The following is a 23,219-nucleotide window of genomic DNA, read 5'->3' as shown; positions in this document are numbered from 1 at the left end:
GTAGCCCAATAGCTTAGGCACCTCACAGTACACCGGCTTCGTCTCTTCTCCTACTGTGTCTATGGAGGAGGGGAGCCTCTTTTGCTCCGATGGTGCATAGGGCGGCTGAGGTCTTTGGCATTTATTTATCCTCTCTGGCAGTCAAGACGAATGTCTTGACAGCGGTACTTCAGCCGGGAGCACTAGGGTTGGTGAACACCTTGTGCCTTTTGAGCTGATATTCCCATACGATTTGGAATCAGTTGGGCAAGTGCTGTTTATGGTCTAGGAGGAACCCAAGCAATACACTCCCAAGCTATTGCTCACGGGAGAGATGCAGAAGAGTAAACCATACGATATGGAGTGTACACGTGGAGAAGTGTGGCTCAGGGGTTAGAGGCGGCAGACCCGGAAGCTGAGATCGGCCCTGGACCAGGGTTCAATTCCCCGCCCCGACGGGGGTTGGGCTCAATAATTCCACGGACTCGATAATTCTTGCTCCGGTGCCTACTCGACTCACGGGTTCACACTCTGCGACTCTGGGCAATAGCTTGCTTAATCTCCACAACGGCCCCTCGCGGCGGGATGCCTGGCTTTCACCTTGTGGATACCCTGCCGGGGTATCTCACAGGGGAATACCAGGACGGGTTCCCTAAGCAAGCGCATAGATGCCTGCGATGTGGGCGATTTGCGCTATATAAATACATGTACATGTACATTTACATTTACACAACTGACTCGCTGGGTAGAGCGTTTTAATCGTAGGTGGCCCTGTGGCGCCACACCTGGCTGAGAACCACTGGCTTTTCAAAAGGAAATAGCCTTTACAATGAGGCCGGAACATTACAACAAATGCGTCTTTACAATTTTTTTTCCATGAATATGCCTTTACTACGTACTACGTAATTACAAAAAAGTAAGTATTTCACCGGTAATTGTATTATATTTTTCACGCCTCAACATTTTCAGCAAGAGACACATTTTTGATTCAAGTATGTTTATTGTTCAAAATGGCAATCCGCCATAATGCGGTTCAGCCATCACTTGTGGCCTTGGTCACATGACTTGCGCCATTTTGATTCATTTTTATACCCATTTAACCATCATCAATATAGTAAAAATGACTTTTGACTCAAATGTAAAATGCATGTTTTCATATGTTTGGTTATTATGCCCTATAATTTTCAATGTGTCTGCGTAATTCATTACATCATTGCAATTCACATTTGGCAATAATGTATATTCATAAATCACAGCATGATTATAACCAATCAGAGAGCGATCTTCTGCCTACTGCTCGCATATGGTACTGTATATTATGCAATTGAAAATAACGTTCCTAGGCAATCTCCAATTTATCACAATGGAACAAGTTATATGCAATAATGAAAATAATAAGAAAAGAGATCAGTGTAACTAACAAAGGAGTATTCAACCATGTACTTTAATTATAACAAACACTATTAAAATTTGTTTAAAAAAGAGACCATAACAAAATACTGTTAAAAAGACATCAGATTGTCGATAATACATTCTCAACGTTGACAAAGTTGTAATTTATTCAAACACAGTTGACCTAATGTGTTAACAGTTAACAGTAACAATAAAAAGTGGCAATAATTAAATCTTCGTGCGTTTCGGCACCAGCTGCGCTTTCGTCAGGAATAGCCACAGACAACCTGTAAACAATTAAAAATACACAGAGCATTCATTTTCTTAAATCAACCATTTTTTCATGTTAGTAATCCAAATTCATATTGGTGATAATATATGATGCCTCGGCTTCAATCAGAGGTAGAACCATATCAGACATTGCGAAAAGTTAGCTGATAAAAAATATATATATTATACTCCGTTGCACCAATATGGAAAAAGGGTCTACCTAATTCTACTGTCTACATCTAGTTAAATATTATTATTATTATTCTTTTTCCTTTTTTTATCTTTGTAATTGTCATACCATGGCCTTTCTAGTTCTGGTATTTTGGTGTCTGAGTGAAGGCACGTATATTATCACCAGTATGAATTAGGATTACTAGCATGAAAAAATTGTTGATTAAAGAAAATGAATGCGCAGTGCATTTTTTATTTTTTACAGGTTGAAAGTGGCTATTCCTGAGAAAGGCGATGCTGGCACCGAAACGAGTGTCGGAGATTTAATTGCCACTTTTTATAGCTACTTTTAACTGTTAATACATTAGGTCAACTGTGTTTGAATAAATTACAACTTTGTCAGCATTGAAATGTATTATGTATTATCGACAATCTGATGTCTTTTTAACAGTATTTTGTTATTGTCTCCTTTTTTTTAATGAATTTTAGTTGTTTGTTATAATTAAAGTAAATGGTTGAATACTCCTTTGTTAGTTACACTGAGCTCTTCTTATTATTTTCATTATTGCATATAACCTATTCCACTGTGATAAATTGTTGATTGCCCAGGAATGTTATTTTCAATTGCATATTTTCCATGTCCTAGGAATTGTACTTTTATACAGGGGGTCCTTGATACTCAGAACTGTATATTATGCATAAATGATAATCATTCCCATAAAAAATGTGGTAATTTGATGACAATATATGAACACATTAATTAAACCAAGTGCCTTGATGCCGTGCCTATTATACACCCAATCCAGACCAAGTGGGCTACTTCATAATTTAAATTTATGACCAATTACAAGTGCTTCTTGTTGACTACCAATATATATGCCCATAAATGAAATAAAGTGCATTGATTTTATTGCATATTTGATCACTGCTACGGCCCAAGTGGGCTAACTACATTGCAAATGTTTTACCATTGCTCATTGCATACTTACAGAATTCGTTCATTCTGGACATAGTATCCCAAACACAAAAACAAACATCTTTTATAATTAAATTAGTCACAGTGAGAAGGCATGCTTATTTCAGTATTCCTTCAAAATGAAATATTTACACATGGAGGCTTCCCAGGAAGCGCATGCAAAAATCAGAGTGTTTAAGTTGCAGGTGGATCAAATTCTGGCAACCAGCGGAGGAGACGTAATATGTAGGATTTTGTTGGATCTATAGGCAGACTTAATGAGTCATTGCCATTGTAGACTATGGCAGTATCCACTAGTATAGGCCTGTGATGCTGTAAGCGTCATGCTTAAGGGCGTTGAAGTCCCCCCTCCCTGTGTGAGAGCAGCCGTCCCTCATTCACAGGCCTAGATCCCACCCTTTCCCATGCGTCACACGTAGAAGTCGATGCAAGCACCGTAGCACGTGTATTGTTGCTTTGTCCTCTGTAATGGTAAGGGTTGGAATGCTAATCTTCGGTTATGAATATTGTTCTGAGACCGCTGGTAACCCTAACCTCCCCCAACGTGACACCCCAGACCTTGGCTGCACTTCTCTGTCCCTGTTAAAAGTGGAGCTGCATCATTTGTTCCACCTTAAAATTGATCCAAAAGATGAACGAGCCAGTCTGGGTTTAGCAAACCTTACAGGAGGTGTGCAGCTTTACATAGATCTGCAAATATTTTTCTGTCCGCTGCCTGAAAGTGTCTAGACTAGAGAATCACTCGTTCAAATCAAACGAGCAGTGCAAACCCAGCAGAAAATGTGTCTGATTCCAAATAATCTTTTACTTGTATACCAGAAGGGACCTATGTTTGAAGGTGCCTCCCAGTGAATGTATCCATACATTTCAAAACCCAGCAGATGTTATCAGAGAAACACTCTTTAGTGACTGTTGCTGGTGATTGTTACCCATGCTAGGCTGGGAAACAGCTCTGTGCCTTTTTTCTGTAAACTGCACAGTCCCTTCTTGAGTGCATGCATATAGCTTACAAGGGGCCCAATGTATTGACAATGTTTTTAGTTTTTCACCCCTGGAAATCCTTCTTTGCCCAAAACTCCAGGCTTTGAAGGAATGAAAAGTATAACGCAGGGTTCAAAAGTAGCAATGCCAGTGGTGCATTTCATTGCAACACACTATCAACATTATGCTTTTGTGTGAGCTACAAGGAAAGAGGGCAGCAAATTGGTTCCCTTTTTTTTGCAAACATCAAAGGAAATGTATCAATGGTCTGCAGTTGCTCCTATGGTCAGAAAGGACTGGCCATTTACTGACTGCCCTTATCAGTCAGTCCTCAACAATGAGGGCCCCCCCCCCCCGGCCATTCATCGTGGCATCTAAATGTTCTGACTTTCTTAATGTGTTTGCCCTTTGAACCTCTGCACCATTGCTTTCTTTGTCTTTTGACCATCAAGACTGCCTTTCAAGTGGCAATTTCATCCACCAAGAGGGTCAGCGAATTGTAGGCACTCGCTGTGCACCCTCCGTATATCACTTTCTATCCCTCAAGCTGGTACTCAGCACATGTGCCTCCTTCCTTCTGAAGGTTGCGACTTCTTTCCATGTAAGCCAGAACATCACCCTCCCTACCTTATTTGCTCCTTCTTACCCCTCTAAGGAGGAGAGATTTTACTGGCTTTACCCAAAAAGAGTGCTGTCGCTTCACCTTATCACACAAAAGAGTTTCGGGTGGACGATCAACTCTTCGTGGGGTACACAGGAGCCAGGAAAGGGAAGTCCGTGCAGAAATGGACCATCTCAAGATGAATAGTACTCTGAAACAAGATCTGTTATGCATTGACTAAGAAGCAAACCCCAAGGGCTTCCATTCTCATTCCATCAGAGCAAAGGCTGCGACCACTGCATTAACCTGTGGAGTACCTGTCCTGGAAATCTATCAGGCAGCAACATGGACATTTTTGCTCAGGTTTACAAAGCACTACTGTCTGGACAGTAAGGTCCTTCATTGCAGGTGTTTAGCCAGTTTGGTCCAGCAGGATTTTCTGGTTCAAATCTGCTTCGCAGACCCAGCTCCGGGAGGCTTTGCTTGAGTAAGTAATCTGCTGCTAGAAGTCTCCATCAGATATACCTGTTACTTACTTTTGATAATTCCTTATCTGGTAGAGACTATCTCGCCTCAAATTCCTTACAGACCGCCTAACCTCTGCGATCTGATTACAGTGTAGGGTACATCCTTTGCGGTGCCTTAGTATTTCACACCCATGTGTCCGTTCTTTTTGCGACTTTGCGCTCTTGCCATGCAAAGTTACGAAAGTAGCTGACGTCTGCGCGCGCAGGGGCATCTGTATAGTTACTCCACAAACTACTCTGCCAACGCAGAGCGGATCGATGCCACTGCCGTTAAGGAGTACTACTCAAACGTTTGTATCCATTCTTCTGCCTTAGGAATATTCTAAGGTAATGAATCGGCAGCTAGATAAAATCTATATCAGATAAGTTGTAACTGAAGGTAAGTAACGTGTTTGTCACACGTTTTAATCAAACTTGTCTCCTTTTCTTGATAATGCATCAGCTTCTCCAAGGTAATTGTTGACTGCAAGTGAATTAGGGCTCTCTTGTTGTTCGAGCCATCTTACTGCTTGTCAATAACTAACCTTTCCTTGGAATAGAGATGGAAAGCTTAAAACTCCTTGCTCTATTGCTTCTTTCATTTTTGATTTGTAAATACCTGTTTTTAATTTTCAGTTGTCCCTATTCTTTTCAGTCCTTTTCTACTGAGGCATGTACTAGCAAAGAGCATCTGTATGACTTTCAGAAATTCTTGAGACATTAATGAATTTAACAGGAGGTAGCTGAAAATTAAGTAGTCCATCCTCAGTATACACGGTTAAGAAATATCTCAGGTATTCTTTCATATTTCAAACCTGCTTTATCTTAAATTTCCTCTATCTGCCCCATACAGTCTATATAGAATGCAATTTTTTTTAAACTGTTGAATGTAATAGTAGTTTTAAATAGCTGTTTCTTAAATGATCTCAGAATAACTGCAAAAAGAGAGAGAAACTTAAGACCTGCTCAGCAACAACTTTGGCTTTGCCTAAAAGTGGGTCGAGATCCTAATTTCCAATGACACCATGCAATTATTTGAAAGTGAAATGACAGTGCCACCTAACATTGATTTGTTATAATGCTATTTAATTACGTGAGCAGGAAAGAAAGTTCAACAGCGAATTTAAATATGCACTTTGTTTATCAGGGGAAAGCGGGGCCGCACCAGCTATTAGCCACCTGTCAGCCCAGGAGGACACAGGGACCGTCCAAAGTCCAAAGAGGTCACAGAAGACTCTTCAGAAACTTCAGAGTAATATGGTCCACAGAGTTTGGAAGGAATGTATCCTCCACCGCCGTCCTTCAAAGTAAGGCATTCCTTTTCTTCCTACAGTTTGAGGTCTGGGCCATTCTTATACACGTGGGTGCAGTTTACCTTGGAGGGAATTTCTTTCACCTGTGTAAATAAATTAATGAGAGAAAGCAGAAGGGATTGAGCATGCTCCCTTTATAATGCCTTCTGCTTAATGAGTCATCGTACCTAAATTCAGTAGACTGAGAAGGGCCGCATGATATGTTTATCTTCACCCTTTCCATTTTTGTTTCAAATCGATTAAGTTGATTTATTGTAGCAGTCGCATTGATAGAAATAATATTGTGACAATATCAATCCGTCATGAAGCTTACTTCTCTCTCTCTCGCTCTCCCTTCCTCCTTCCCCCCTCTCTCTCTCTATCTCTCCTCCCCCCTCCCCCTCACCCCTTCCCTCTCTCGTGTTTTAAGTGCATTTGTAAAGTGGTAAAGGTGTTATGTCTCAAGTGGTCACCCAGGGAATTCATGAAGATGAGACTTTATTCCGAGAATGCTTTGCTGCCCATAGTTCATTGTTAAAATGTAATTGTAGTTTTGTTTATACACAAAAAAGTCTTTACCATGTACTGTATTATGAATATCATTTTGCCTATTGAGTAGCTCCCTCTGCTCAGCCAAAGTGAATGATCCTTCTAGGAACCTTAAAAATACTTTCAGTATGGAAGAGGACTATCCAGAATGTGTTCACTTGGTGTGTGACATGGCTTTATGTGAGATGTCACGAGTAATGTATATCAGAAGCTTTTTTAACAGTTATGTTGACTTATTTCTCCCACTCTTTTTAAAAATACTTGTTTTACTTTACAGACTATGTACTCCAAATCATGATGAAGATGCTCCTGGTAGCATTTCATCCTGGGAGTTTGTAGATCCAGCTCAAAGAGCCTCCTGTTCATGCGCCAGGTAAACCTGTCTAACTTGCAGGCAATGGGAATTCTTGTGCACTCATATGCCATGATTGTATTGTATATGATTTCAAAAAGTAATTTCTCAGTGTTTTCTATGCACTGTTTCTTGAGCCCTCTTCTTTTCTGGTTATGTGTGCAGTTCTTAATCCTATTGTTCCTCCTGCAGTCCAGTATGAAATAAGGGGCTTCTTTCTTTTCAGCTGGTTGCAAATCCGTTTTGCTCCTTGAATTAATGCTAGCCTCTGGTACAATTTTTAGATTTAGCTGGAAATGTAGAATGATTGTGGCTGCATAGAACCAACCTTGAGACTCAGACAGTGGTTACCCCAGAAGGATTAAAATAACTATTTACAATAAATATAGACAAAAGCAAATTAATTCTATATCCATGTGAGCCGATCGTACTGGGGACCAGTCAAAGGACTACCTTTTTGAATTGAGGTCTTAGCCTTACTGAACTCTCACTACTCTCCCTGACAGTAAAACAGCTCTGCTGCAAATGCTGACAATCATGAGCCTCAGTTATCCGTCAGCTTACTACAGCAGCCAGTTATCAATGGGGCACTAACATTTAAAATAAGTTTGGACACTGTCAGCATAAACTTTGTTTTCACTGCTCCCTAGGTGATTAGGAGTGGGTTCCTTTGCTGTGGTGATTGTGACTGGACTTGGCCCTCCATTCTGATCCCTGATCTTGTTCCACCTTTATCAGGGGACATGTCGCCGAAGCACCAGTGGCTGTTTCACAAAATGAACCAAGTACGGAGTTAAAAGAATCCCCAGGACTTTGTGTACAATTTTGTGAATTATCTGGCATATGCAGTGTTGCCTTCATAGGTTGGCATTCCTGAGTATTTACGCCTTTTAGATTTTAATTTCCTTTTTTTAGACTTTCTATTATTTATAATGTGCTTGGATTGAGCCAATTAATTATCTGATACTCTATTTTTATTTTTTTTATTTGAGAGAATCACAAGCATGTCAAATGCAGTACTGAATAATCGGCATCTTATCTAAATATGACTATGGAGTTTGACTTTTTGCTTTGCCTTTGACACAGTTCAGATCAAACAACTTTGGTTTAAGCAAACGTTCTGACTACTTAAGAAGCTTGTTTTTCTGCTTTTCTCTCTAAAGTGCTTCATCACGAGGAAGAGGCCAGTGATTCCCATTTTTAATCTAGTAAGGGGAAGGACTGCCTCTCAGTTAATCTTGATCCTGGGTAACATTGAGACTGCTTCATCTAGGACAATAGATTTGTAGTAGGACTATATGTATGTATAGGCATTTATATAGCGCACTACTTACCCGGAGGGTCCCATGGCGCTTCGACCGCTGCGAAACCCTTCCTGGCTTCCCTGAGAGATGGTCCCTTAATGGGTATCTCCAGGGTGAGACCAGGCATCCCCGACGGTCTGGTGGGGCCATTAGTGAAGATGAGGCAAGCTAATGCCCAGAGTTGCCGAGTGTGATCGCTGATCAGAGTGGGCACCGAGGCGAGAGAATTATCGAGTCCGCTGACCCTGGTCCAGAAACCTGCCGCGCCGGGGATCGAACCCTGGTCCCGGGCCTTTAAACAAGGGTAAGTCTGGGTTTTGTTGCTGGAGGTTATTATTGGACAGTGTAGCCTCCTTAGGGCTGCAGTGATATGTTCGACCAGTGCAATTCAGTTTGCTAAAATTGATTCTTTCTGTTGACTAATTCTGCTTTACTTGGAATAGGTGGAGAGACTTAAATTCCTTCTCACCTGTCCTGTGAGGTCATAATCCATTTTGTGTGGCTACCAATATTTTAGCGACTCGTGGTTTTAGCTCTGACTTTCTAACTTAATGCAGGGGTACTGTTTGCAAAATCCGGATGAAAACAACAAGCAAGATCTTCATGACTGAGGGGGTGATTAGAGAAAAAAGTAGTGTTAGTATAGGCTCTTAGTCCTACTAATATGACAGTAAATTACCGTATTGAATGTTTGATATGCAGCTATGCCCTCTTACTCATTTTAATGACTGACCGATTTATGCCATTGATCCAATCTTAAGATTACACTGTGTACTTTCATAGTATAGCTTAGTTCTACGCCAGAAAACCTCAAATAAGGTTTGTTTCAGAAATATATTTGATGTGTAGACCTGAGCTTATATCATTCATTCGTTTTCTGGCTTGATCATAACCCTTGATCTTTATGACAGGTGATCTGTAGGTCCCATTCGTATTGTTTGTGTTTATTACTTTGTAAGAAGCACATATACTAAACGAAATTTCTCCAAAGTACCACATATATATCTATTTACCCATCGATCTTGTGCTTTGGAGTAATTCTATAATATATATCTATATCTAACAAAACAAACAAGAAATCAAAAAACAAATCATACTGTACTGCTGAATTCGGAAATACGTTCCCAAAATAAACCTTTAACAATTTTTTTAAAGAAAAAGTGGTGATATCATGAAGTTTGTGTTAAAGCATTCCATTGTGCTACCCTTGATATTTGTCTGTAGTTTTTCTGTTATGCTATCTTTTTTTACTTCAACGTGAAATCAACAAGTACAATTGGATTTCAGTTTTTTAGACCACCCAAATACTGCACAGTTCTGCAAACCTTGCATTTTAAACTTTAAAAATATTCAGGTAAATAACAGGGTGATCTATCAGTCTAGAAAAAACCTGCCTTAATTAAAATAAATTCTTGAGGAAGTTTGTAGAATAGATATACAGTTTGCCAAATTGTATACTTCATTTGTCAAGCTTTTGTTACCAATGAAATCTGATTTGCAAATGCAGTGCACGAAATGTAACCCCCAGGGTGTTCACAGGGGGACATACTAGTGGCATGTCACCAAATTTAAGAGGCCACGGTCTAAGTTAATTTGATGTTTGACAGCATAATGTCTGTTTTACTAGATTTAAACTGTTAATTCAGATTCAATCATCACATGATCCCCTTTAAGACTACCATTACATCAGAGGTTCCAGAGCTGTCTTAGTTTTGAGTCTTTAAGTTAATACAATACATATAGATAGAAGTTTCTAGAACTTGAAGCCAAGCGTCATGGTATTTTTCTGAGCACTTGCCCTCCTTCCTTTCCCAGTGCCTGTGTGAAGAAACTGGTAGTTACTCTAGTAAGTTTCTTGAGGTTAACATTTAGATCCACGTTTCTTACTACTAATATGTCCAGTAATGTTGCCCCTAGGCTAAAAAGCCAACCAAATGGCTTGAGAGAGAAAGGGAATTAAAAATGAACGTTTTTGCAGATTAATAATTCATAGAAAAGAAATCAAGAAAAAAATGTACTCTTTCGTGTATCTGAGGTTCACATTCAGCTTTGTTAACAACTGGAAAAGAAATGTTGTATTTGTCATATTTGCCACATCAGTATCCAAGACATCCATCAAGAGAGGTTTGTCCATATTTCCACGACAGGTAATTTCCTCCATCTCCCAACAATAAAATCAACAAAGGTGGATATTCCAAAGTAACAAATGGAGCAGGACTATGGGTCACAGCCCGCTAAAAGTTGTTGGAATTGCAAATAAGGAAGAACTAAAACAGGAAATGGCTTCACAGACCTCTGTCAACTCTCAAAGCAGTCCTAGAGCAACACGTCAGTAGTAAGTTTAATACTGTGAAACGAAAATGAGACCCTGCTAAAAGAAGCTTCGAAATATTCACAAATGCCAGAACCGTTTTTCAAACAACAGTGAACCCAACAGGTAATCTCGCTGGCTGCAAAAAGCCAGGTATTAACAGAGAATGAAACCGTAAATGTAATGGCGGCCAGTCAGAGAACCTTCAACTCCTTCTGTTCATGGCACAAAGAGTAAAGTTTAAGGCTGATAGACCTCAAGAGCATCTGCACTCAGACTCGGTCTTCCTCGTGGCAGATCAGTTTCCTGAAGTACAGGAATGTGGGCTGCTTGCTCTTATAATATTCTATAAGCTAAAGCAAAGACTGGTCAAGGTCTTGAGTTTATGTAGTGGAGAACACTCTAAAAAGAGCAACATCTAGGAGAGGATGTCGTTACTGAGAAAGCTTTGGATACCAGATGTATAATGCATTTAATTACTCAAGGATGAGTAGCACGATAATTGGAATTAAAAAATACACCCCAAAGTTGAGTTTAAGGATCAATGATACTAGAAAAAGGTGTTTTAATGGTGCCACTCTTAAAACACAGGACAAAGAGGCTGAAAGTCCTACTAAGAACTATAACAGAATAATGATACTTTAATCCCACCTGGGGCAGTAAGATCAGTGACGCCTTAACTCCAGGAACATTAATACCTAATAACGTAACTAATACCAAAGGATTTCCGTATATTTTCACTGCTTTTCCTAAACACAATTCCCACCTGCTTCTTCTCTTTTTGGCTCGCCTCCTTTTTAAAATAACGTTCTAACAAGGTTCCTGTTTTTTTGTTGTATTCTGACCACCAAAGCTAAAATGTAACTTTCATTAGCCATTTTTAATCCCACATGTTCCTCTGCTTCTTTTGCATTCAATTTTTTAAAAGAATGACAGTGAAATCTAGCTTTCTTTTCTTTCAGCAGTCTAAAATATTAGCATGGTGTCCTACACTGAAACCCCTTTCTCCACGAACACTTGCAACTTAAGAAAATTACAAAGCTTTGAAGGTCAAAAGCAACATAATTTGAATTGGATGATGCTTCTAATTCATGTTTTTTTTAATGCTAGTATAAATTATCAGAAAGTGATATTCATATGAATGTGTTTTCGATTCCATACCAGGGGAGAATTAGGCAAGAGCTGAACCACTCACTGTACATTGGTCCCATACCATATTAAGGTGATGTTGGGATGATTACTTGACAGACAGGAAATTTAGCTAGTATACTAAGTTACTTCACAAAAAAAGGCTGAAATCATGCAGGACTGAAATACTAGCCACTGCAGGTTTGCAAGGTTACTGAGTTTTAATACTGCTACCCAGTCATGAATTGTTCTATCTAGAACCTAAATGTATTCCCTTTAAAATTAACCTGGTACAGCTTTCTGGCGTTCTGAGCACAGATGAAGAAATCACGAGGGGTGGCAGTCGTAGGAAAGAAAGAACGAGCTTCCCATCAGTATTTTCCAGAATTATCCCATTTGTTTTGCAGAAAGAAAATGGTGGGTTCACCAAGCCACCCAAGGAGAGATACATTCACATCAGTGTTACTTCACCTTTGTCACTCAACGATAACAATATTCATTACCAGATTGCAGGCAATCTTAAGTGTCATTGCCTCATGAGTGCTCAACCACACTCTCTTTAGGAGAACCAAGATCCTTATAAGCCCCTACTATACTGAGTGATGTTACTTTCCAAGAGCTAGAGGCAAATGAAACTTAAGAATTGCCCAGTGACTATGATTTCCACAGGATATGGACCAGTGGCCCGATGTGCTCTTGCAAAGAGTTGTCGGAAGGCATTACACAGGAAGCAATCTTCACAGCTGGACATTAGAGTTTGCAACTTTTCATTTTGTGAAGTAGTTCGTTTTTTTGTATAATACTTTTGGAATACTTCTATTTACTTCAAGATAAGGAGAGAAAAATTCACTTTCCTATTGTAAACTCACTTGCATTTCAAAATAGGACCATCTGCAATACACCGGTTTTCATGGAGGTTTGTTTTCTTTTACAGCTGGCATCACTCTAAAAAGAACACTGATCCATCTTTCTTTACTGTTCATGGTTGCTTATTATGTCTGTGCTTCCCTTTTACCAAATATTAAGTCTTTATGATCATTGCAAACTCTCCCACACCCTCTATGAAGTGACTTATAAAGTTGGAGGGAAAAAGTCTTGGGTAGGGCACTTTGTGGTTGCAATTATAGATAAAGAAATCCCTATGTGTAAACAAAGTTCTTGCCCTTGATAGATTTCTTCCTCTTTGGCTTTATTTTATTTTAAACTTTTGGCTAAGAAACATTAGCATTTGAGAGCCACTAGGAGAACCCTCAGTAAGGAGGTATTCTAGTTGAAAATTCTCCACCATTGCTTTCTCCACTGCAGGTTCTCACTTTTAGAACTATTGTTCCTAGATAGTTCGTATTGCCCATTAATTTTTTTGATTTCACTAATAGTTGCCTTTTCAACAGCTTGTTGCAAAAAAATGTGTGGCAGCCTCGGCCCTTGCACCTAGGTATCATCTCTTTATCTTGTTTTAATGCTGTCAGATATTTGTATCATCAATGTATTTTTAGACTTTACACATATTGCTTTGTTACAATCCTTTTTGTATTTGTTTTTTATGCATCATATAGGACCCTAATGCCCTCTCTGCAAGATTTGTGATTTATAAAATATATAAATTGTTTTTACATTCACCTATACCGTTTTCTCTGTTCATGTTTAATGCTTTAAATGTACTTATGCCCTATTTGCTGTACTGCACCACAACATTATATCCATGATACTGATGGATGCAGTCTTAAATCTTATGGTCATACCATGTGTGGCTGCAGATACACGTGCTCTGCATATTCCTACCATTTAGTATTAGGGCCGGATTATTGCAACTTGTTTTCGTTCTCAGAAGTCTTTTGAGTTTCAAGGTCTTGGTGACCAATCCTCTAGTAGTGCACTCGCATGGGTATGACCCATTGTTCGATTGGTTTTCTCTGCCTTGTGGTTCGTACATTCATCAGTATTTTCCCCTGTCTTGATGCATTCGAAGCGGACTGGCACAGTTCTGGAGATTCTTGTTCCCTTCCAGTCACCGTGAAGATTTCCACTTTGTGCTTGCTGTTCCTTCTACTTTGTACACTCGAGCCGATCTGGACATCATTGTGGAAGAACTGGGCCTCCCAGCCCTTGGGTGCCCAGCCCTTCGGGGCTCCACATCTTCCCTACTGACACCAAACAATAAAGACACGCTGAGCGTAATAGAATGGACGTCCTTCAAGAGGTGCCCTCAGTGCCACTCAAAGTACACCTGGGTCGACCTTCACACTGTCTGTACTTTCGGCCTGTCTAAAACACAAGATCTACTGCAATTGTTGCTCAGCCTTCAGGAGCAAAAAGAGCCTTCAGCAGCAGAGAAACAGATGATGGTTCCACAACAAAATGTTCTGAACATCCTCTGAAAAGACCAGCATCTTCATTGAAGCAAGACTTGATTGTCTCCGAAAAGGAGAAATTCCATGAGTCACCCAGGATACTGCCCCATCAACCCATATCTGAGATCATTGGATCTGATTCTTTAGAGCATGAAGAGGAAGAAGTCCAAGTGAAGCAAGGTGCGTTCAAGGACAGTTGACAACCAAGCCTCAAAGACACATTGAAGCCTAGCACTGGGCCTTTGGAGGTCCGGCATTGAGCCCTCTGCACAAGATACCGCTGCTTCCTGCTGCGCTTCTACCCTAAGCCTCTGGTCGGCACTTAGACAAGGTGTCTGAGCTCAGACTCGACCCCTCCCCCATCGGGCCACAAGTTTAAGGGCCACACGTCGGTGCCCAAATTTTGAAGCGAAAAGTGTCATCAGCGGTTGACAGCCGAGTCTGAGAGGCCCATCCTTGAGAAGCTCTAACAGGAGCTGGCTCAAAGGCAACAGCGCATCATCGGTCCCTGCACAGGTAAAATCTGTTACTCAAAAGCCTTTGCCCAAAAAGTGCAGATTCTCCTTGGATTATCCAGCACTAGACACTCCTGGTGCCTCCAAGAAGCATAAAGAAAAGCCTGTTAGAGCTCCTCCTTCTCCTCTTCCACCTCCTCCACTTACTACTCCCTCACCTCTTATGACTTCCCTCTCAGAAGTCGCCGGAGTCCTATGCAGATGGAGATCTCCCTAGCCCCTACCCTCCAGTAGAGTTCTTTGGTGCACCAGTCTACCTGCACCCCACCAATGATCCTTAGGAGGGCTATGACGTGGAGCCTCTAGGGGACTCTCCTGACCATAGCCATTTTCCTGCTATATCTTCCCCCTGTAGAGGACCAGACTGCATAACATGATGCACACCATCCTGCAGCTGCCAGCCACAAGGTGGACATGTATGTCACCCCGTAGGATGATGACTTTCTGATGGAGACCCTCTCCAGAACTGAGCGCTACGCCCACTTTCTCACTATGCTAAAGGAGATGGTAAAAACTGCCCTCAGGAATATTTATGGAGGGTGTAAAATTCCAGGTTGTAACCCCCAGGATAGAAAAAAATATAGGCCTTCTGCTAACCTCTATTTCAGGGGTCATGTCCCACCAGACTCGCTGGTTGTCTTCACCTCCATGTAGGGAGCAGGCACTCGGGCCACACGCGACACCTCTCTTCCTGATAAGCAGAGTAAGTGAATTTATGGCACTGGCTAGAGAGTAGCAGATGGCGCTGCCGCATATTGCTAGTTCCTTAGGCCCCCTTTTGTGTCCTGACCAGCAACAATGTGAACTGATGGAGACCTGACACCAATATCTCCCCCACTAATATTGTAAGAGAGGAGAAGAGATTGTTGAGGAGGCGAAAGCAGTATCCAGTGCCACTGTTAGGTGCACACTGGGTTCAGCTGATAAAGCTGACAGGGGGGTGAATACCTCTGTCAGCCTCCACTGCCACTCTTGGCAGTGTCAAGCCAGAGGTCCAACAACCTCTCATCAACCTTCCCATCGATGGTAAACACCTTTTCATCCTGCTGATTGATGAAATGTTGAAAAAGATAAAAAGGATATTGAACCTGTTAAGGCTATGGGTGTTCCCTCACCATGATGGGGACCACCTGTCTGCTTTTGGAGGCAGCAGAGAAGGTGTGGGTTTAAGGCTATTTCCCTAATTAAATGCAGTCGCACTAGTGCCAGCAACAGTCCCACCGCAAGTAGGGAGTAAAGGTTACACACACACAGCATCTTCAGAGGCAACAGCTCCAAGGGTTGAGGCAGAGGTACTCCCTCCATTGGGGCCTCTTCCTCCAAGTACTGACTTGCCTCACATCCCCACTGACCGCACCACCTGTCAGGGGGAGGCTCCAAAGATTACTCCCCTGCTGGGAGGAGATCACCACAGACTAGTTTGTTATATCCATAATAGAGCATGGCTGCTATCTCAAGCTCATTTCAGTCCCATGCCACACACACACGCCCTGTGCCCTGAACACCTTGCCTTAAAGCTTGAAGGGGTTCATGCACTAATTCTCATAGGAGCCATAGAACCCCTGCCCTCGCAACACCAGGGCAAAGGCCTCTACTCCCTGTACCTCCTCCTCCCCAAAAAGGATGCACATTCAGGCCAGTCCTCGATCTGAAGCATTCTCATTAGATACATCCTCTGTGAACATTTCCATAAGGTATCCTTACAGGTTGTAATTCCTCTGCAGCATCAACACAAAATGATGGCTTCACCAAACCTGAAGGACGCCTGCTTTCACATTTCCATACATACAGCTCATCTACGCTACCTACCACACTTCATACCAGGTCAAAGTGTTCTCATTCGGGGTTACCACAGCCCTAGGGGTCCTCACCAAATGTCTCAGAAGTAGGTGAACTAACTTCTTCTACTTTGGCCAATTACGAGTTCAAGCAACAAGGATATCTAATCCACACCCAAACCTCCATCTCGTTCCTTCACAATTTGGGGATTACAGTCAGCGCCACCAAATCCCACCTCCACCCACTTCAGGTCCAACCCTTTCTGGGATCCATCTTTAATGACTCATGGGCTAATCTGACCCAAACTACCAAAGAGTAGCGGCATAGTAACATCTACTGCCTCTTTTTCAGACACTCCGTCCTCTCACAATTTGAACAATAATAATGCGCCCTGGGTATGATGCTCTTATTCCTATCAATAGTCCCTCATACAAGGCTTCATACGCACTGTATTTAAGAGTGCCTATTGGTACACTGGTCACAAGTAGAAAGTCACTGAGAAGTTCGAGTGTTGATAAGGGCCAGTACGCATCACTTTCCACAGTGGTAGGACACTAGCAACCTTTAGAGCAGCAGGCGATTTGCAGACCCAGTTTAGCAGGTACACATCACCACAGACACATAACATGCAAACCTATGGTAAGAGAGGGCTCATCGTAATGACATAGTCCAGTGTCTGTGGCAACTCATCAAAGGAGTCACCACATCAACCATCTGCAACTAGTAGCTATACAACTAGCCCTCAAAGTTTTTCTCCAAAACATTCAGGGCAAGGTGGTCCTTGTGCAGACTGACAAGACCATGGGCATGTTTTACATACAAACGTAAGGCGGAACACACTCCTCAGCTGTCAGCACTACTGCAGAGAATTTGGCATTGGGTGATCTATTGATCTATCAGGTTACACTTCCTGGCAGAGTATCTCCAAGGGGGATAGTGTCTTTGCAGACACGCTAAGCAGGACGCATCAACAAGTTTAGAATCATTCCTCACCAGACTCATGGGGCCTCGCTTTTTTCGTGACCTTTGCAGTTTCTATCCACGAAGTTCATCTTCTTAGTAGCTATAACATCTCTTAGGTATATTTGTGAACTGCAGGCCCTCACCTTACTAGGACTTTTTTCCCAGGTCCAAAATGACAGGATGTCCTTAGAACCAACCCCAACTTCCTCCATGTTGTGTTCACCCCATTCCACTTTAACCGACAATAAAGCCCCTGGTAGTCTTCACACTGCCTGACTCGGTAGCAAAGCTCTTTGTTGCCTTTGCCCCTTGCACAGCCCCATATAAATACCCCATATCGATGGCAGTTATAGCCAGGTGTATTGTTAAATATAGCCAGACCCATTACCTTAAAGCCAGAAGGACCCTACCGGCCCTCTCCAGGCCCCACTCTACCTACAATCAGAGAACCACTGTGGCCTTTCTTGGGAATATACTCATACCGGACCTCTATAAAGCTGCCACATGCCCACTTCACACACCTATGTAAAGCATTATCATGCGAATATTCTGGCATCAGGGTGGAGTAGGTCAAACTGTCCTAAAGACTCTGTTTTAGACCTCAGCACCATCCACTGGCTAGTTATTGCTTAGGGGAGTACCTCTTTCCAATCTTTGCAGAACTTGTGTATCTACAGCCATGCGTACTAAGAACACATTTTGTTACCCTGTAAGCATCTGTTTGTCACATGTAATTCTGTAGATTCTCATGCGCCACCCACATCCTCCAAAGCCAGTGTTTGCTGCAGATATCCTGGACTTACTTTTATTTTTAATCGTACACATGGCTACTATCCTACCCACTAATCCATACCTACTCTCACCCATTGTGCGGGAAACAATCTAACAATGGAGTCAGTGCCCATGTAATTCACTGCTAGAGTAGGAATCCTGGAAACCTTGTGAATCGAAAGACAACTTCCAATAAAAACAATTTGCAACAGTCCAAGCCCAATACTAGATTGTAGGAGTATACAGAACAGCTCTACATACGATGAACGGACATTTACATAGTAAGTGACATAATCCTTTTTTTTTTACTTAGAAGAATGTTAATAATTTTACCTTGCTGATTTTTAAATGAAGCTTCAAACTTATACGGTAAATGCATCCGTTGTGCTTGATAAGTCAGCGCATTTCAGTGCTTCATAGGTTTGCTTAGTTATTTCGCTTTTATTTTTACATCACTGGCTTTAAAATGTTCAGAAATGCTTCTGTGATTACCTCTTGGGTCTGTAAAGTGTTTTAATCCATGTCTCTTACTTTCTTTGTTTCTCTCAAGACACAGGGCTCACAAGCAGCGTAGTGCAGTAGCCAATACCCGTCCACCAGCAATCTTGCAGCCCTCCTTTGGCATTGGACAACCTCTTTCCTCATCCTCTTTGCCAATAGGCCCTCCCAAGCACAAAACCACTGAAAGGCAGGAAAAAGCAGACAAGTTGCAGAAGAAGTGTATGACTCCATTTCACCATCGGCCACCTGTGAGGGAAGATTTGTGCTTGGGTCAGGATCCAACGGGCCAGAAGTTGGGGGTTGCAGAAGTCCACCACTCACTGGAAATACCAAATACCAGAAAGTATGCCAAGCAAATGTCTAGCCCCCCGGACAATCAGACTAAGCATCTAAATCCAAATTCTGTTAATTCTGTTGACTCTCCAGGCTCTCCTGTTTCACCTCTACCTCCCACACTTAGTCCACAGCCACGAAGTCAAGAGCCAGAAAGCATGGACCATACTTCTGTTCCAGTGAACCCAGCACTCTATGCCAGTGGCCTCGAACTTCAACCATTGCCCAGCCTGAATGAAAGTACGATTATTATGGGCCAAAGGCTACCCTTAATGGCAGAGGTCAGTGAGACTACCTTGTACAGTGGTGTGATTGAACAGAACTGTGAGTCCAGGTGGCAAGGTTACAGACTACCAACCTTCCATGACCCAGAGTTCAGGCCACCCGAAATCCAGAAAGACCAGCTTGATACTGGAGAGGACATCAACACCGAGAGTACTGCACTGAAAAGGTAATAGCTGAGTGTGTAATACATAGCAACCTCTTCATCTTGTGTTTGTTTGATTTCATAGTGTTAAACCATAGAAACTTAAGATTCAGTGGCTCAGATTGGAGCTACAGAATGTCAGCCCTGTTAAACTGTGACAAATAGCAAGCTTCTTGTAATGTTTTATTATTCTTTAAAAATTTCTTGTGCTCGCTGGTAGCAGGCACTTGGTAGAATTGCCCTACATTACAGTCCTCGTGAGTGTTAAATTCACAAGTGGAACAAAATGCAGTTAATCTGTCTTTATACAATACGGTCATCAAGTGTAGGGAATAGTTGGTGAATAACTAAGTCCTAAACTTAAGAAAACAGTTACCTACCATTTAGCATTCACTTTAGGGTTCTTACTGTTTTATGTGCCTGCGGATGTTAAGCAGGGTGTATATATGTTACACTATGGTTTGCTGTATTTTGTTGTGATTGATCTTTCAGGAAAAATCTACGTTCTGTGATGGATCACTTTAGGTCTTTTATATGTTTTCCAGATAGTGTTTTTGTAATGGATCACTTTAGGTCTGGGCTAGCGATCACTTCAAATGTCTTGCCAGCAAAATGTAATTGAAAAAATGAAAATCATAAACACAAAGTACACAAGTATATTAAGGTTCTTTTAGTTTGCCTTTTTTTCGTTGGTTTGTTTAGTTGTAATTTAGATTTGGGTTCCCCACACCGCTGTGTACAGCATGGTGCAGTGGTTCAGTCCATTTCAGTTGTTTGGTCTCTTGCACTCTGTGACATGTTTTGTGTGATCATATGTGCACATCTGCCTAAAAAGAAGTGGACTTCAGTGCCGGGCATAGGGGCCAGTACTTTATCTTGGCAATGCTTTTTCTTTCAATTATTTCCATTTTCCACACCCCTGCCAATGTCAATGATTGTTCTGACCGTTTGGTGCCACCCTTTGCGTGAAAGGCGATGGTTCCAGTTCTGACTCCCTGTTTCTGATCTGGAACCAACCATGTTTCTCAGGGTTATGGCATCCTGTTTTGCTATTCTTAGATGGATCAAAAAAATCATCTGGCCAATTACACCAGTAGCGCAGGGAACGGTTCGGCAGGCTTTGGTGATATCCAGGCTGGACTATGGCAATGTGCTGCATCTGGGTGCAGACAAATTCTCAGTACACTGGTTGTAGGTCATTCAAAATGCAGCTGCTCGTCTTCTTTTCCATCTGCCTAGATGCGCCTCTTCGTCTCCTTTGCTCCACCAACTCCATTGGCTTGAAGTCAATAAGCACATTGAGTTCAAGGCCCTTTGTTACACGTTTTGGGTCAAATGTGGCCTTGCTCCCTCCTATATGCAATGATTGGTAACACCTTATGCGCCGCTCGACAGCTGAGATCCTCCAGCCTCTCACTGTTTTCAGTCCCCAGCTTTCAACTTGTTCGTATAAGGGGTCGCTCTTTTTCTTACCTGGGCCCCAAGCTCTGGAATGCTCTCCTAATTGATCTTAGGAATTGTCATTCTCTGTTAGCTTTCCGTAAGTGCTTGAAGGCTCTGCTTTTCAGCGACCTGGCTTGATTCCTATTCTTGCCTGTTGCCTAATGTTCTCTGCACTAGTTTAGTGCCGGGAGACCCTGTGCGCGCTTTATACATTTATATAATAAATAAATAGATATCTCAGGTGTAACCCTTTACGATTAATTAGGTGTAGCCCATGACCTGAGAAGACTCTCCAGTCATGCCAGCCTTGCCACTAGAACCATTGAAAGCTGGAGGCAATTTTGAGATCTGACTTGGATGCTTTCCAGAGCTAGAACATGTTCTCCAAAACAATGATGTTGTCAGACAATTGGCTCCCCGCTCACTATACGGATGCTACAATATACATCATACTTCTAGTGATCCGGGCACATCTGCCCTCTATTGAGGAGAGCACTTCTTTCACACAGGTTGTTCTTAGGGCCACCGCGATCTTGGAGTTATATTTGCCTACTCTGGAGACTATGGTGAATTTTCTTACCGAAATTTTGTGGCCAGGCCCTGCCACTTCTAACCCTTTGCTGCCCTTCAATGAGGCTCCAACAAAGGCTGTTGTTGCAGCCTATGCCAAATCTTGGTGAGCGCCACCAGGAAGTTGGCCAGTTGCTCAAAGCCATAGTACAGTCACTGATGATCCAACCTTCTTAATTCTGTTCTAGACACTGGAGATCCAGTTCATTCAAGCATCCATAAGTAAGGTGAATCCCAACTCCTTTCCTACTGCATCTGCTCACAGAGAATCTCAACAAATTGAAGCCATTGACAAGAAGGTTTTCTCTTCCACCAGCTTGCCCCTTAGATCCTTGAATTGTGTATCTTCAGAATCATTACACGTATGCACCCTGGGGCATGCAAGCAATATTTTGCCCACCCTTCCTGAGGAGTTTCAAATTACTTTCTGACAGACAATTCTTGAGTCATGGCGTGGCCACATATATTTAGTGGAACTTTCTCATCACCACAGATTATGTTGGCTGTTTCATGGGCACCAGCATGGTTATTCAAGGCCATGCCTGGATGCGTGCCCTTAGAATTTACTGTGTCTGTTTGACAGCTGAAGACTCTCCGTTGAGAAAGCGGACTCTGCCCCCTACTGAGGTTACTCTTTCCTGAAAACCAATTCTGCCAGCTGTACCATACGTTCTGGCGTTGTTCTCTGGTTTGGACTACTCACAGAGGCAGCCAGTTCATCATTTCTAGCAGCCTACTTAATCTTTAGCAGCTCCAAAGGGAAAGGTGGTAGCAGAGACCATGGCCACCAGCTTATTCTGTAGCTTTTCTCCTTCCTTGTCTGCTATGGCAGTCACCTAGCCACTTTAGTTCCTCGTCCAGTGTTCATCTGGGCCAGGTAAGAGATACAGTCCAATTTTGTCTGCCTGACTAATGCACAGTTACTCCAGACAAATGGATCTGATGGGTGTTCAATTGGGTTAAACCCTCCCCTTTTTTCCCCAGATAATGCTGCAGTACTGAGCAAAGAAGTTTAGATGCTGTTCACCAAATTGGTAATAGTCATTAAAGCAGAGAAGGCAACAAGGTACTACTCCCTATACTTCTTGATGTCCAAGAAGGATAGGGACTAGAGCCAATCTTAGACCTCCAATTTCTGCTTCCTAATGATGGACAAGTCCAAGATGCTGACTTTGGTCCTTGTCCGGTCTGTCCTGGTGAATTGGATAAGGTCTTTGGACAATCAGGATGTGTATTTCATATGCTCCTCCTAGAGCCTCAGAGACACTTCCTCTTGTTTGTTGTTGGGTTTGACAACTACCAATATACTGTCCTGCCTCTCGGCTCCCCATATATTTACAAAGGTGATGTCCGTGCTTGCGGCCCATTTTTGCAGATTGCGTAAAAAATTATTGCCACACCACAATTATTGGCCACTGAAAGCAGTTTCACTAAATTCATTGGTGGACTACCTAAAGGTGTTTGCTGCTGTGTATCATGAGATTTTCCATCAGTGCGTCGAAATCCTATATTTAGCCTGTTTAGAGTGTTCCCTTTATTGGGGATATCCTGTACACTGTGCCCTTAAATGCCTTTCCTGCCCCTGCAGTGAGTCCAGAACATTCAGGCTAGGATTCCAATGTTTGGGGCTTGTGCCTTGGTTCCATCCGGAAAGTTTCTGATGCTTCTTAGTCTCCTAGCTTTGTGCATCCTATTGGTGCTCGCTCCATGCCAAGTGGCACACGTAGTCCTTGCAGTGGAACTTTTGCCCTCAA

General features: G+C 42.1%; 1 protein-coding gene across 1 annotated transcript in view; it reads left to right on the top strand.

Moving 5' to 3' along the window:
- The window catches only part of MED13L (mediator complex subunit 13L), a 1,083,173-nt gene that overhangs the window by 803,797 nt on the left and 256,157 nt on the right, over nt 1–23,219 (top strand). Inside the window, exons 8-10 of the mRNA XM_086943260.1 lie at nt 6,024–6,183; nt 6,995–7,090; nt 18,742–19,476. Coding sequence (XP_086799386.1) covers nt 6,024–6,183; nt 6,995–7,090; nt 18,742–19,476 — 991 coding nt within the window. The remainder of the gene's footprint in view (nt 1–6,023; nt 6,184–6,994; nt 7,091–18,741; nt 19,477–23,219) is intronic.

Source organism: Lissotriton vulgaris, chromosome 11, assembly GCF_964263255.1.
Source record: "Lissotriton vulgaris chromosome 11, aLisVul1.2, whole genome shotgun sequence".
In the NCBI taxonomy this organism is placed as follows: Eukaryota; Metazoa; Chordata; class Amphibia; order Caudata; family Salamandridae; genus Lissotriton; species Lissotriton vulgaris.
The sequence above is the reverse complement of the archived record's forward strand: the minus strand, read 5'-3'. Positions and strand labels throughout refer to the sequence as shown.